Below are 16,522 nucleotides of genomic sequence, written 5' to 3'. Positions count from 1 at the left end.
ACCCCCCGTTGTACCTTGCCAAACATGACCTCCACCAGGCAGATACATGGAGAAGAGGGATAGACGACTCTGAGTTGTCCCGACCAATCCCAAAGTCCATATTCCTTTCTTGTGTTTGTCTATCTGTTCAGATTTATGTTCACTGCATATACTCTATGGCAATATTCATAAACGTGAGGTGCAAGATGACAGTTGGCAAGAGAAGACTGGTTACTAATTTGGTTAGGTAAATGTCCTTAAGTCTTCTAAATACAAAATGTGCGCTTCTAGCTAACTTGAATGACTTTCTCTTTTTATTGGTAGATTGTCTTATTTTCCTGGCTTTTGAAATGGCACTGTTACTATGGGAGATGATGCTGTCATAGAGCATTAGATCTGGAGAATGACGAGTCCTGTTAATCATAATGCTCATTGACTGGACATTCAAAATGACCATGGCAATTATGCATCAGAATAGTAATATTCATTTTGCAACACGCAGCAATCCACTCACAGTACCTATTAATTGGCTACTGCGATTATAGTCTGGGGGGCCCGTGTGTAAAATATTCAACAGACGTTATGACACCCTACGTTATGACACCCTACGTTATGACACCCTACGTTATGACACTCGGAAGACACATTTCAGTTGAATGCATTCAGTTGAACAACTGACTAGTATCCCCCTTTTCCTTACCCAGTTCCCCCTGGCCCCTACTGTCTCAGTCTCCAGTATCTATGCTGCAATAATCTAAGTGACGGGGGGGGGTCAGTCTGTCCTTCCTGGTGTAATAATCCTGTCTTATCTGGTGTCCTGTGTGACAGTGTTGTTGTACTCGGGACCGGTCTCGAGACCACAAATTGACTGTCTCAGTCTTGTCTTGGTGACATTTTGTCTGTGAACCTGAGTCGTGTGATGTCGTGGAGGTCGTGGAGGGGTCGTGGTGGGGGGGGGATGCTGCCCATGCAAAATAAAGTTTTAGTTTTGTCTGAGTTCAATCAGTAGCACACATAATCTACATTTCTCGTGTGTGTGTGTGTGTGTGTGTGTGTGTGTGTGTGTGTGTGTGTGTGTGTGTGTGTGTGTGTGTGTGTGTGTGTGTGTGTGTGTGTGTGTGTGTGTGTGTGTGTGGTTTTGTGGTGTGCAAATGATTTTATAACTGCCCGGTCAAAAATGACAATCTTTGTACCCTTTTGTACAGCTTTCATGGAAATATGAACAAAGGCCATGTTTCACTTTATCTAATGTTGGGGTCACTCAGGGAAAAGTCATCACATTTTAAGTTGATAAAATATCATTTAAGGGGGTTTCTCTGTTGTTAAACATAGTGGTTGGTCATTTTTCACCCTTAAGATAACACAAGGGTTAAAACAATGATGCGCAATGATGGGTAGCCTAGTGGTTAGAGCGTTGGACTAGTATCCGGAAGGTTGTGTATTCAAACCCCCGAGCTGACAAGGTACGAATCTGTCGTTCTGCCCCTGAACAGGCAGTTAACCCACTGTTCCCAGGCCGTCATTGAAAATAAGAATGTGTTCTTAACTGACTTGCCTGGTTAAATAAAGGTAAAATAAAAATAAAAAATAAAAACCTTGAGCGCCAGGGAGGGTGAGCAAAAGGCGTGACAAGTTAGGGGGAGCGGGAGCAGCCGTGACATCTTTTAGGTGTGGCTGAAGTACATCTTAGTCTTTCATTGTAGAGTGAGACTGCTTTATTGAAAGAGTGACCATGACCACTCCACTACTGATGTTTGGTATGTGAGCATCCCTATCAAACTCTGCACATTTGCTAGAATTTGTCTGTACAATCCTCTGGACTTTTCTTAACATTTGTTTGTTTCCTTTGTGCAGTTATTCTGGCTCTACCCTGCTACAGCGTACGTGGTAAGTGGAAAGCTCTATCATGTTATTCATCTGTTTGCATGAACGAAATGGAGCCAACTGTTGAGAGTTGTAGGGCTGTGTGGGCTACTACTCTTCCTCTCAGGTGTGTACAGTATGTCGTAAAATGTGGGCTCCTCTTCTTTTACAGTAAGCAGTAGCAAAATTGATTGTGAATTATTTCTCTGTGGCTTGGACTTGAGAGTTTGCGCATCATGTACCTTACTTCCTTGATATGCCTGCTGAAAACAAATCTCAACCAGGAATGCATAGATTTTGGTTTAAAATCACAAGCAGAGTTCTGCCTGTATATGGGTATCTCTGCAATCTAGATGATACATTTGCGAAATCCTGTGAAGCATCATTACCGTAAACAGAACGGCCTTCTCGAGCATAGTGGCTGTGTGGTTTTACAGAGCTCTCTGATGTTTTACCACTAACTACGAAGCGAAGCCAGTTCAAGCAGGAAGTTCGGTTTACACCAGTCACAATCAAATCCCTCCAACCTTATTTCTGTGGTCTATTTAAGTTGACCCTTTCTGTTCACACATTCACTTCTCCTGCATTGCTGTTGCGCTACGCTATGCGATAGGCTTTTTCTTGCTGCTTAATGTTGCTGCTGTAACATATCTGCCAACCCGCTATGCGTTGTTTGGTTCCCACCAGCCCGGCCTCCATCTGTTTTGGTTCTGCTTTCTTTTCCTGTCAGATTGGTATGTATATCTCGCTCACTGCCCGAAGTTGATCAATAAGGGTAATAATTGACTCATTGCTCGGACGATGAGCTCTCCTGAAGGAGCTTGACGCCAAGATCAAATGTACTGTCATCTCTTTTGTAATACATGGTTAAAGGAATTGTGGGTTTAATTTCTGAATTGAAACAAGTAATGAATCAATTCTATATTTGAAAGAAATTCTAAGCCACTGTCATTGACAATATTTTGCATAGGACATTTACATAGGACATTTTTCAGTTAGCGTTAGAGCTTCTCACAGAACACGTAGCCAGGATATTGTCTTAATGTGTGGATGTTCCTATTGTTCCATCTCACAGGGCAAATCAATCGTTTTGGACTTCCAGTCTCTGCCCATAGTAGGGATTTCTATGTCAGGTAAGTATAGTGAGCATATATTGCCCTCATCTGTGCTCTGTGTAGAAGTTGCCTAAAACTGACCTTAGATCAGTGTTAAGTGGGGTTATTTGTATTTTTGTTGGCCTACTACGCTGCGTACTCCCATGTACTCAACTTGGCAGAAAAACTACAAAGCCAGCTATAGCCTGTTGCCTGTTTATGAGTCTTGTGGTAAACCGTGGGGTGTGGGGTTGAGTGTGCAGAGATTAACACAGAGACAGGGAGGTTCTAGTCAGAAAACACGACTTTACTAGGAAACAAAATAAACACAACAACCAAATAACTTAGGTTTGGCTCGGTCCTTCTTCTCAGATTCTGCTCCGTGTCTGTTTCCCGGTCTTCCCTCGCAGTGTGCCACGGTGCTCCCTTTGTGGCGTGCACAGCTGGTTGGCACTCTCCCCTAATTGCCCAGCCCATGTACTCCCAGCAGAGAGAGCCTTGGGTTAGACCTCCCGGGAGACCCTTGGGGTAGACAGTACCCCCCCGTCCCCCCACCGCCCAGGAGGGAGGCGTGCTCAGGGCTAGGTTTGCATCCCTGGAGAAGGCATCCACATTGCCTGTGGATGACAGAGCATCGCTGTAAGGACAGGAACCAGCGGGTCATTTGTGTTCTTACCTCTTGCCATCCACACAAGGGGGACATGGTCAGTGATCAGGGTGAACTTCCTCCCGAGGAGGTAATACTTGAGGGTGTCCAGTGCCCACTTCACGGCGAGGCACTGCTTGACAATCAAGTATTTCTTCTCCCCAGGGAGGAGCTTCCTGTTGACATACATGATGGGGTGCTCCTCGCCTTCCTGCTCTTGGGACCAGGTTTTTCGAAAAGATTTTGAGAAGACAAGATGTTTTGAGAAGTCCGGGGTGACGAGTACCGGGTGCAAACATGACACGTCCTTCAGGGCCTGGAATGCCGAGTCTGTGTCCTGACAATCGCACCGTCTGGGGTAGGCGTGCCTTCGTTATGTCTGTGAGGGGAAAAGCTATTAAGGCAAAGTTAGGTACAAATTGATTGGAGTAGCCTGCTAACCCCAGGAACAACTTAAACCTCCTTTTGGTTCGGGGGACCGGCCATTACCTAATTGCAGCTGGATATTTGTCTTGGGGCTTCACATTTCCCTGCCCGATTTGAAGGCCCAGGTACTCCACCTCGGAGTAGCCCAATATTGTAATATTGTGTCTCTGACTATGATTAACTTGTTGACGCACCCCATTCCGATAGCGGGATAATTGTCATCAGCAACGCTGAATAGCATAGTGTGACAGTCAAATAATATTAATAAAAAATATTCCTCATCATGAAATCACAAGTGCAATATTGCAAAACACAGTTTAGTCTTTTGTTAACCCACCTGTCATCTCAGATTTTGAAATTATGCTTTACAGCGAAAGCAATCCAAGTGCGTGTGTAAGTTTATTGATCGCATGACAAAACATTAAGTACACTTAGCATCAGGTAGCTTGGTCACGAAAATCAGAAAAGCAATCAAATTAATTGTTTACCTTTGATCATCTTCGGATGTTTTCACTCACAAGACTCCCAGTTACACAACAAATGTTCCTTTTGTTCCATAAAGATTATTTTTAATTTTTAATTTTGTTTGTCGCATTATGTTCAGAAATCCACAGGAAAGAGCGGTCACGACAACGTAGACGAAATTCCAAATAATATCCATAATGTCCACAGAAACATGTCAAACATTTTTTATAATCAATCTTCAGGTTGTTTTAAAAATATATATTTAGCCAAAAACAAAAATATTGCCCCCTACACGCAAACGGTTAAATTATATGACATGCTATTTTATCAAATCGATTATCTAATATGATTGAATTAAATCATGCAACAATTAAATCATTAATAACCTGGGGCACCATGGAAGCATTCATTTATATAGAGCTGTTATCTCCTGAATCCACTCTCTTAAAGATCTGAAGATCTTTAATATCAATAGCAGTCAATTATTAATCGTCACCTTATTCAGTCTCATTCTGATTGTTGTAAAGTACTTGGTCATCTGCACAAACCCTGGCTAACAAGTTGAATCAGCAATACACAAATTGGCTTAATTATTTATTTAATAAATACCGAAAGAATCACACAGAATTACACATATATATGCCGCCAATGGGACTCCCGATCACGGCCGGTTTTGATACAGCCCGGGATCGAACCAGGGTCTGTAGTGATGCCTCTAGCACTGAGATGCAGTGCCTTAGACCGCTGCGTCACTCGGAAGCATTCACTGACATGAGTAAGGAGAGACACATTGCATCTAACAACAATAGACTTTGCACTATAATTTAATATTTATTTGTCAAGACATTTCATAAACTGATTGACAGATTATTTTATTTTAAGACCACTTGGTGACTCATTTGTTGCCATTCTAAATGTCCTGAATAATGGAGAGAAAAACTAGGTGTCCAATTCGACGCACAGAAACAAAAGAAAACATCCAGCAGCCGTTTAGTGCACCATCAGAATATTGTCCCACTGATGGCCCATCAGGTTTCGATGGGCTCCTTATTGTTTTCAGATGATTGAATAGAATTAAGCTTCCAGAATACAGCTAAACTGTTCAATCAGCACACAGTCTGGACACGTTCCTACCTGTGCAGGTCATCACATTTCTGTTTCTAATATTCATATAGAAAAAATTCAGTCAACTGATAAAGACTCCATATTGGTGGCAATCACTAATAATACTAATAATACAATCTATGGATAGATATTCCGTATGTTCGGGCCGATAAACTGCTGTGCAGAAAATATCCTAAAATGAAAATGAATGAATCTGCACAGCGCTTTAGAGAGAATAAAGTAGACGGCACAGGTCAACATTTTGATCTATGGCCCTGTGTCCAGATGACACGTACAAGTCCAAGTATGGGCCTCCGGCCAGGACATCCTGTTCCTGTTGTCACGTGTTAGAGGGTGTGTTATTTTATATCTATATTGCATCTATTCCTTTGAAGTTGTCATGCTGATTGATGTCTAGGGATCTGGTTGAACTGGGGATTATATAAGAGTTGTAAAAACTATGTATTTGTTGTTTTCCCGAGTGTACGAAAATTATTCTAATGATTGAAGTGTATATACCTAGTATGTTGTACTAGTATATACGTTAAGCTGACTTAAAAAAACATATTTATGAGTTAGTTAATTAAGAAGCTGAATATAAAAAGTGTGGCTTCTTACATAGAAATGGGTCAGGCCTCTTGCTCAATAGCAAAAGGCAGATCATTCAATCTATGTTCTTACTGGTTCGAGACTATGTTGAAATAATCTAAATGAATGCAGCCACCACTTCATTAAAAACTATAGGTGCATTTGACTGTAGACCATTTTGTTTTATAATAGGTACATGTTCAGTACACATCCCTGCATTCTATATTATAAAGTAGGCTGTCGGTCTTTGAGATCACTTAGGTCAATTTGTTGCTCTCTTTGCCTTTATACATCTCATTGGTTGTAAACATCTACAATAATCATTTGACGTACGCGTCAGAGTTATCATACCCAGTGTCGGGTTTGTACAGAGTTGGGTAAATCAGCTCTTTGTCCCCCCCTTACATGGGTAATAATCTCCAAGCTGCTGTAACGTTGATGTTTTGGTGTCTCTAGGTTAATCTCTAGACTGTTGAATGAGGCCTGTTACAACTTTCTTACAAACCCTTTAAAGGGAGTTTGTGAAACCATACAGTCATGGATGTATGTAAAACATATGGCTTGGTTTCAAACGATCCCCTACAGAGAGGAAGTGCCTTGAGTGCAGATGCACACACACACACACACACACACACACACACACACACACACACACACACACACACACACACACACACACACACACACACACACACACACACACACACACACACACACACACACACACACACACACACACACACACACACACACACACACACACACACACACACACACACACACACACACTCCTACTGGCCCATTACACGCACGCTCACACTCACACCCTGATTTTCCGTGTCTTTTTTTCTTCACGGCAGACCGGGGTGATGATTTTCCTATCGTTAAAGGGTGAGATACTGTTTTAAATTCCTTTTATTTAATTCCAAAATATTTAGTACAAACTTTTTTAAGACATGTTAGAATTAATTACCTAATATTTAAACATGCATCACGAGTGTTTTATGTAAAAACATTGGAGGCCTACAGTTGTACATCATTACAAACTTTAATAACCAGTAATGTTTATAACATACCATTGTAGGAAAGACTATAAAATAATACATTGTTTTTTTAAAGACATTGCATTTCTCTGCGACAGACCAGGGTGTAAGAGAAAAGACAGTTTCCCCTTTCGTTAAAGGGTGAGATACATTTTTAAAACCAATGATTTAATTCAAAATATTTAGTACATACATTTTAACACACGTTATAATTCAACATTTGTACTATTTCTTACAGATAATTCTTAGAGATAAACACTAACCCAAAATATTAGTGTTACACAAACATGAATGTTTAACATTTTTTAAATGTATTTGATCATTTTCCATTTTAAACCATTTTGTTGAGCACGGTGCTCAATTCACCTGCAGTAACTAGAGAGGAACTACAAGTATTTCAGTGTGCTTTATTTGCCAACATCTGTAAGGGTAGTGATGGTGTGAATGCGTGGTCTCATCATTGAATGTCAATTTGCCTGACTGTTTTGACATCCGTTCATCATGATCCATTACACCTCAGGGCACAACAAGATCCTTAATACTAATATAGAAATGTACTTTTTTTCTTCAAACATGCATACAGCACTGTGTAAAATAATCACAGAATAAAACATTTGGAATTTCCCAGAATCGGAGTCACGTAGCAAGTTGTTGCAAGAGTTCACAATTATTAAGGAGAGCGAAATATTATTACAATTGAGTAAATTATAATCACTTAAAAAAGTATTTAAATTAGTTGGAAAAATGAAATGAACAAACCATTGAAAGTACTTGCACACATTTTTATTAAAACTTCTTAGGGCTGAAATCTCGTTAACGGGATCGATATGACAACAGCTAGTGAAAGTGCAGGGCGCCAAATTCAAAACAACAGAAATCTCATAATTAAAATTCCTCAAACATACATGTATCTCATACCATTTTAAAGCTAATCTTGTTGTTAATCCCACCACAGTGCCCGATTTCAAATAGGCTTTACAGCGAAAGCACCACAAACGATTATGTTAGGTCACCACCAAGCCACAGAATAAACACAGCCATTTTTCCAGCCAAAGATAGGATTCACAAAAAGCACAAATAGAGATAAAATTAATCACTAACCTTTGATGATCTTTATCAGATGACACTCATAGGACTTCATGTTACACAATACATGTATGTTTTGTTTGATAAAGTTCATATTTATATAAAAACAATCTGAGTTTACATTGGCACATTACGTTTAGTAGTTCCAAGTGATTCCAGTGATTTTGCATAGCCACATCAATTTTACAGAAATACTCATCATAAATGTTGATGAAAATACAAGTGTTACACATGGAATTAGATACACCTCTTCTTAATGGAACTGCTGTGTCAGATTTCAAAAAAGATTCACAGAAAAAGCAAACCATGCAATAATCTGAGAACGGCACTCAGAAAAAAAATGTATCCGCCATGTTGGAGTCAACAGAAATCAGAAATAACATTATACATATTCCCTTACCTTTGATGATCTTCATCAGAATGCACTCCCAGGAATCCTAGTTCCACAATAAATGTTTGATTTGTTCGATAATGTCCATTATTTATGTCCAAATAGATACATTTGTTAGGGTGTTTAGTACACAAATCCAAACGCTCGTGCAGGTCCAGCCAAACGTCAGACGAAAAGTTTAAAAAGTTATATTACAGGTCATAGAAACATTTCACCCTAAGTATAGAATCAATCTTTTGGATGTTTTTATCATAAATCTTCAATAATGTTCCAGCCGGAGAATTCCATTGTCTGTAGAAAAGCCATGGAATGCAGGTCCCTCTCATGTGAAATGCGTATGACCAGGACCTGGCTCTCTGCCAGACCACTGACTCAAAGAGCTCTCATCCGGCCCCATATCACAGTAGAAGCCTCATTCTAGTTTCTAAAGACGGTTGACATGTAGTGGAAGTCCTAGGAAGTGCAACTTCAACCATATCCCACTGTGTATTCGATAGGGCTGAAACTTCAGAGGTTTTTTATATCCAAATGTACTAATAATATGCATATATTAGCAACTGGGACTGAGGAGCAGGCCATTTACTCTGGGCACCTTATTCATCCAAGCTACCATAAGAAGTTTAAATACAGTACCAGTCAAAAGTTTGGACACAACTTCACTGTTTTTACTTTTAAATTCTACCCCTTTTTTCACCCCAATTTCATGGTATCCAATTGTTTTAGTAGCTACTATCTTGTCTCATTGCAACAACCCACACTGCTTCTTAACACAGCGTGCATCCAACCCAGACCGCACCAATATGTCAGAGGAAGTGCGTGCAACCTTGGTTAGCACGCACTGCACCCAGCCCACCACAGGAGTTGCTGGTGCGCGATGGGACAAGGACATCCCTACCAACCAAGCCCTCCCTAACCCGGACTAGGCCAATTGTGCGTCGCCCCATGGACCTGAGCCTGGGCGCGAACCCAGAGTCTCTGATGGCACAGCTGGCGCTGCAGTACAGCACCCTTAACCACTGCGCCATCCGGGAGGCACTGTTATTTTTCACTGTTTTCTACATTGTAAAATAATAGTGAAGACATCAAAACTATGATAAAATACATGGAATGATGTAGTAATCAAAAAAAGTGTGAAACAAATCAAAATATAGTTATAGTTAGTAGCCACCCTGTGCCTTCACGACAGCTTTGCACACTTTTGGCATTATCTCAACCAGCTTCACCTGGAATGCTTTTCTTGAAGGAGTTCCCACATATGCTGAGTACTTGTTGGCTGCTTTTCCTTCACTCTGCGGTCCAACTCATCCCAAACCATCTGAATTGGGTGGAGTCGGATGATTGTGGAAGCCAGGTCATCTGATGCTGCACTCCATCACTCTCCTTCTTGGTTCAAAAGCCCTTACACAGCCTGGAGCTGTGTTGGGTCATTGTCCTGTTGAAAAACAACTCCCACTAAGCGCAATCCAGATGGGATGGCGTATCGCTGCAGAATGCTGTGGTAGCCATGCTGGTTAAGTGTGCCTTGAATTCTAAATAAATCACTGACAGTGTCACCAGCGAAGCACCCCCACACCATGGCACCTCCTCCTCCATGTTTCATGGTGGGAACCACACTTTTGGAGATCATCCGTTAACCTACTCTGCGTCTCACAAAGACATGGCGGTTGGAACCAAAAATCTTGAATTTGGACTCACCCGGTCTAATGTCCATTGCTCATGTTTCTCGGCCCAAACAAGTTTAATCTTCTTATTAGTGTCCTTTAGTAGTGGTTTCTTTGCAGCAATTCGACCACGAAGGCCTGATTCACGCAGTCTCCTCTGAACAGTTGATGTTGAGATGTGGCTGTTACTTGAACTCTGTGAAGCATTTATTTGGGATGCAATTTCTAAGGCTGGTAACTCTAATGAACTTATCCTCTGCAGCAGAGGTAACTCTGGGTCTTCCTTTTCTGTGATGGTCCTCATGAGAGCAAGTTTCATAATAATAATAATAATTATTATTATTAAGTTTCATCATAGGGCTTGATGGTTTTTGCAACTGCACTTTAAGAAACTTTCAAAGTTCTTGACATTTTCCGGATTGACTGATGGAATGTCATTTCTCTTTGCTTATTTGAGCTGTTCTTGCCATAATATGGACTTGGTCTTCTACCAAATAGGGCTATCTTCTGTATACGACCCCTACCTTGTCTCAACACAACTGATTGGCTCAAAAGCATTAAGAAGGAAATAAATTCCACAAATTAACTTTTAACAAGGCACACCTGTAAATTCTAGGTTACTAGCTCATGAAGCTGGTTGAGAGAATGCCAAGAGTGTGCAAAGCTGTCACCAAGGCAAAGGGTGGCTACTTTGAAGAATCTCAAATATAAAATATATTTGTTTAACACATTTTTGGTTACTACATGATTCCATGTGTTATTTAATAGTTTAGATATCTTCACTATTATTATACAATGTAGAAAATAGTAAAAAATAAAGAAAAACCCTGGAATAAGTAGGTGTCCAAACTTTTGACTGGTACTGTATGTCAATTTCAATTCAAGATTTTTCAAGTAATCCACATATCCCTGTTTTATTTATTCTGTCAACATGGTAAAAAATTAGATATTGCGTAGGTCTAGATATAGTAAGTCTATATAGGCTGGTTTAAAGAGTTTCACAGCCAGCCGTTCTGCACACACTAAAATCACAGTGTTTCCAATTCTATAGCCATGTTACATAGTGTGTTTTTAAATTGAAACGACCATGTCAGCCTTTAACCATCCAAATATTTTATACAAAATTCTGCCGATATGAACTCATTTATTTTAGTACATAGAGTGAACCAATTTCTGTAGGATATAGGCCCACATACAATATTCTGTTCTTACCTATGAATGAATGCAGCTCAAGCTTCCTGTGACTTGTTCAATTGCATGCAGCTCAGATTTATTTGTGAAGAAGCGGTATCAAGATGTGATAAAATATTAACATGGCCTATAATAAAAAAATTACAGCCTTCCCGACTTTCTCCGTGAGCAGCCTACAGAGGAGTTCGCTCCTGTTGCAGCCGTCCCTGTACAATATACCGCGTTGCGACAGTGCTTTGGTTTAGGGTCAACTTCATCCTACTACCTTTCTTTAATTAAGATGTGTCATCATGACCTGTATATGTGAGGATTGCATTTCCACTCTATGTCTATGTCTAGTTACTCTTAGAAAAAACAGTTCCAAAGGGGTTCTTTGGCTGCCCCCATGTCCATTTGAATAACCCTTTTTGGTTCCAGGTGGAACTCTTTTTGGTTCCTGGTATAACACCTTTGGGTTCAATGTAGAACCCTCTGTGGAACGAGTTCTACATGGAATTCAAAGTTTCTACCTGGAACCAAAAATGGTTCCAGGTAGAAATGGTGGTATGGTAATTTATTTGAATTTGGCACTCTGCATTTTCTCTGGCTTTTGGCCAAGTGGGACGCTACCGTCCCACATATCCCAGAGAGGTTCTAGATAACACCGTTTTTTAAAGAGTGTATGTGCTGCACATAATGCCTTATAGACATGAAGATGAGCCTCTGCCTTGCAGGTCTCCCAGAGATCAAGTATGCGCCAGGGTGAACATTGACATTCTAGAGTTCACCTGCTGTGAAGGAGAACGGCATGACGGGGCTGGGCAGTCCTGCTGTGGAAAGAGGTCCTTCAACGTCATCCAGGCTTCATGTTGTGATGGTGAGATAGACAGAGTCATGTCTCCTAGCCGTATCCCACTGCATCTATTCACTCTAACCTGATAACTGAAAACATTATTTATTCGGCACCTTCCAAGTTTTGTTTTGATATGCTTGATATGTGTTTATCTGTGGTTCAACCATTTCTTGCAGGTCAGCTGACTCCGCATGTGAGCCAGCTGGTGTCAGATTGCTGTGGCTCTAGGGCCTATGATCCACTCAACCAGCTATGCTGTGACTTACAGATTCTAACCAGGACCCAACCCCATTCCAAGTGTTGTAGAAATGGTAAGCGAGATCAGATCTAATCACATCTATTGACGTCTTTGCTGTCATCATCGATTACTTAGTTGTGTTTTTTTTATTCTTCCCAAAACCATAAAAACAGGTGCTGTTGTTTTACTGTTTTTACCATAGAGGTCTGTCTCCCCCCGAAAGCTGTTTGTGAGATGTTTCCCAATTCTCTCATGCTAAGTCTTTGTGACATCCTAATTTTCCACCTGCTCCTCATGGCTCTTATGTTCACATTCACAATGTCAACCTTATAACACTTGACCCTTGACCTGAGCGCTTGAAAGCACTTGATCAATCCTTATTATCTGTTCCACAGAGCTTTACAATGATGACCACCAGCTCTGCTGTGGACATGTCAATAAAGGAAGGAAGGTCCTGACCAAAATGTCCCGTCACCACCAGTGCTGTGGAGACCACCAGTATGATCCGCGAAGCCACTGCTGCTGCTACCACATCACTGGACCATTAAACCCTCAGCCTCTCAATGCAAGCTGCTGTGCCATCCAGGAAGTGCGACATACTCCCCCAGCGCAAACTGTTCAGGTACAAAACATATTTGTGCCATACGCACTGAACCTTCTGAACATATAAGAACATTAGGGACATCAAATCAAAATCAATATATATTGGTCACGTACACATATTTAGCAGATGTTATTGCGGGTGTAGTAAAATGCTTGTGTTCCTAGCTCCAACAGTGAGGTGGTATCACAACAGTACACACAAATCTAAAAGTAAAAGAATGGAATTAAGCAATGTCTGAGTGGCATTGAATAAAATACACTAGAATACAGTATACACCTATGAAATGAGGAAAGCAGTATATAAACATTATTAACCTCTTCAACCTATGGGGGCGCTATTTCATTATTGGATTAAAAAAAACGTGCCCGTTTTAAGCGCAATATTTTGTCACAAAAAGATGCTCGACTATGCATATAATTGACAGCGTTGGAAAGAAAACACTCTGACGTTTCCAAAACTGCAAAGATATTATCTGTGAGTGCCACAGAACTGATACTACAGGCGAAACCAAGATGAAACTTCAAACAGGAAATTAGCAGAATTTTTGAGGCTCTGTTTTCCATTGTCTCCTAATATGGCTGTGAATGCGCCAGGAATGAGCCTGCCCTTTCTGTCGGTTCCCCAAGGTGTCTGCAGCATTGTGACGTGTTTGTAGGCATATCATTGGAAGATTGGCCATAAGAGACTACATTTACCAGGTGTCCGCCCGGTGTCCTTTGTCTAAATTGGTGCGTAATCTTCAGCTGCAGGCATTTTCCCATGGGATTCAGAGGGGAAAGCACACTTCCACGAACGATATATCATCGAAGAGATATGTGAAAAACACCTTGAGGATTGATTCTAAACAACGTTTGCCATGTTTCAGTCGATATAATGGAGTTAATTTGGAAAAAAGTTAGGCGTTTTGATGACTGAATTTTCATTTTTTTTTGGTAGCCAAACGTGATGTACCAAACGGAGCGATTTCTCCTATACAAATAATATTTTTGGACAAACTGAAAATTTGTTATCTAACTGAGAGTCTCCTCATTGAAAACATCCAAAGTTCTTCAAAGGTAAATTATTTTATTTGAATGCTTTTCTGGTTTTTGTGAAAATGTTGCCTGCTGAATGCTAACGCTAAATGCTACGCTAGCTATCAATAGCTATCAATACTGTTACACAAATGCTTGTTTTGCTATGGTTGAGAAGCATATTTTTGAAAATCTGAGATGACAGTGTTGTTAACAAAAGGCTAAGCTTGAGAGCTAGCATATTGATTTCATTTCATTTGCGATTTTCATGAATAGTTAACGTTGTGTTATGCTAATGAGCTTGCGAATAGGATTACACTCCTGGATACAGGTTTTTTTCGTAGCTAAATGTGATGAACAAAACGGAGCGATTTCTCCTAAACAAATAATCTTTCAGGAAAAACTGAACATTTGCTATCTAACTGAGAGTCTCATTGAAAACATCCAAAGTTCTTCAAAGGTAAATTATTTTATTTGAATGCTTTTCTGGTTTTTGTGAAAATGTTGCCTGCTGAATGCTAATGCTAAATGCTACGCTAGCTATCAATACTGTTACACAAATGCTTGTTTTGCTATGGTTGAGAAGCATATTTTGAATATCTGAGATGACAGTGTTGTTAACAAAAGGCTAAGCTTGAGAGCTAGCATATTGATTTTATTTCATTTGCGATTTTCATGAATAGTTAACGTTGCGTTATGGTAATAAGCTTGAGGCTGTATTCACGATCCCGGATCCGGGATGGCTCGTCGCAACAGGTTAAAGTGACTAGTGTCACTTTAACCACTTTAATCAAATCAAATTGATTTGATTTGATTTGATTTGATGACTAGTGTTCAATTTAAAGTGACGAGTGATTCCATGTCTATGTACATAGGGAAGCAGCCTCTAAGGTGCAGGGTTGAGTAACTGGGTGGTAGCTGGCAAGTGATGGCTATTTAACAGTCTGAGGGCCTTGAGATCGAAGCTGTTTTTCAGTCTCTCGGTCCCAGCTTTGATGCACCTGTACTGAGCTCGCCTTCTGGATGATAGCGGGTTGAACAGGCCGTGGCTCGGGTAGGGGATGGCCTTGGTGATCTGTTGTGCATTGATATTCTAGTTTTGTCCCTTTAGGGTACCTGTAACCCCCCTTGCTTACCTACGTTAAAATGCTTGGAATGTTCTTCATGTGAAACGCATTAAACAATGCCCACATTAATTTCTACTCGCGTCTCATATCATGTCCTAGTATTAGATGTATTAGTAATACAGTGTGCTATACAACAAACCTTGTGACGAGGAAGAAGCGTTCTCACGTTTGTGCTCATTTTCTTAAATTCGTTTAAAAAATAGCTGTAGAAAGACGCAATCAAATGCTAGCTAGCTTTTGATGTTACAGCAACGAGTTAAAAAAAGGGGGTCTGGGAGTAAAGGACCTTCTGAAAAGTGTGAGAAAGAAAAATAAACCGAAAATGTCTGCATTGGTTTGAATACAGGAACATCTGGAGAACAATGGAGTTCTTACACATAACATTTTGAGTACATTTTATTGGCAAATGGAATTAAAGCAGAAGTTGTTGTGCCAACATTTTTGACTGTTATGAGAGGAAAAACATTTAATCTATTGCGCAGCCTAGTGTCATGAAGTTGGCCTGGGGGTAGGTTTATGACAGTCATAAATACCTCTCCCCCCTTTTTCCTCTCTCTACCCTAGTGATGTGACATTTGAAAATCCCTTCTTTTATATAGACATTCTGGCAACATCAGAAGGTGGGGGGAAATGCACCATATTTTGGTAATCCGACCAGTTGAACATATGCGTTGGTACTTAATGAATATGATGTAAGTTCGGTTGCCATCTGAGACATTCTCATCAATTTTAGCTTCCAAATATTTATTCTCTCTCTCTCTCTCTCTCTCTCTCTCTCTCTCTCTCTCTCTCTCTCTCTCTCTCTCTCTCTCTCTCTCTCTCTCTCTCTCTCTCTCTCTCTCTCTCTCTCTCTCTCTCTCTCTCTCTCTCTCTCTTTCGTGGTTAGAATGGATAGTTCAGAGTGACATTCATTCATGTCGTTATAGAATAGATGTTTCGGCGGTTGTCAGTCTTTGTCGGTTGTCAGCGTTCAATGATACCGAATTCTACTACTGACATCCTATGCAAATTTTGTGCCAAACCTAGCTAACATGTTAAAGCCACTGCATGAACTTTTGAACAAAACCAAAACAGGACAGACAGATGTGAGGAGGCCTTCAAGAAAGTGAAAACAGCCTTAGCTCAGTCAGAGGCCCTAACCCACTTCAACCCCAACTTGCCATTACAGTTG

The 16,522-nt window shown here is 40.5% G+C and overlaps 1 protein-coding gene across 2 annotated transcripts in view; it reads left to right on the top strand.

Annotated features, from left to right (window-relative positions):
* LOC123993070 overlaps nt 1-16,522 on the top strand; it is a 63,787-nt gene that overhangs the window by 20,836 nt on the left and 26,429 nt on the right. The window contains exons 2-6 of one of the 2 annotated variants that reach the window (XM_046294834.1): nt 1,834-1,866; nt 2,918-2,975; nt 12,251-12,393; nt 12,546-12,680; nt 13,003-13,229. In XM_046294834.1, the coding sequence (XP_046150790.1) occupies nt 1,834-1,866; nt 2,918-2,975; nt 12,251-12,393; nt 12,546-12,680; nt 13,003-13,229 (596 nt within the window). The remainder of the gene's footprint in view (nt 1-1,833; nt 1,867-2,917; nt 2,976-12,250; nt 12,394-12,545; nt 12,681-13,002; nt 13,230-16,522) is intronic. The other variant, XM_046294835.1, reaches the window with a different exon arrangement.

This window comes from Oncorhynchus gorbuscha, linkage group LG13 (genome assembly GCF_021184085.1).
Source record: "Oncorhynchus gorbuscha isolate QuinsamMale2020 ecotype Even-year linkage group LG13, OgorEven_v1.0, whole genome shotgun sequence".
Taxonomy (NCBI): Eukaryota; Metazoa; Chordata; class Actinopteri; order Salmoniformes; family Salmonidae; genus Oncorhynchus; species Oncorhynchus gorbuscha.
The sequence above is the reverse complement of the archived record's forward strand: the minus strand, read 5'-3'. Positions and strand labels throughout refer to the sequence as shown.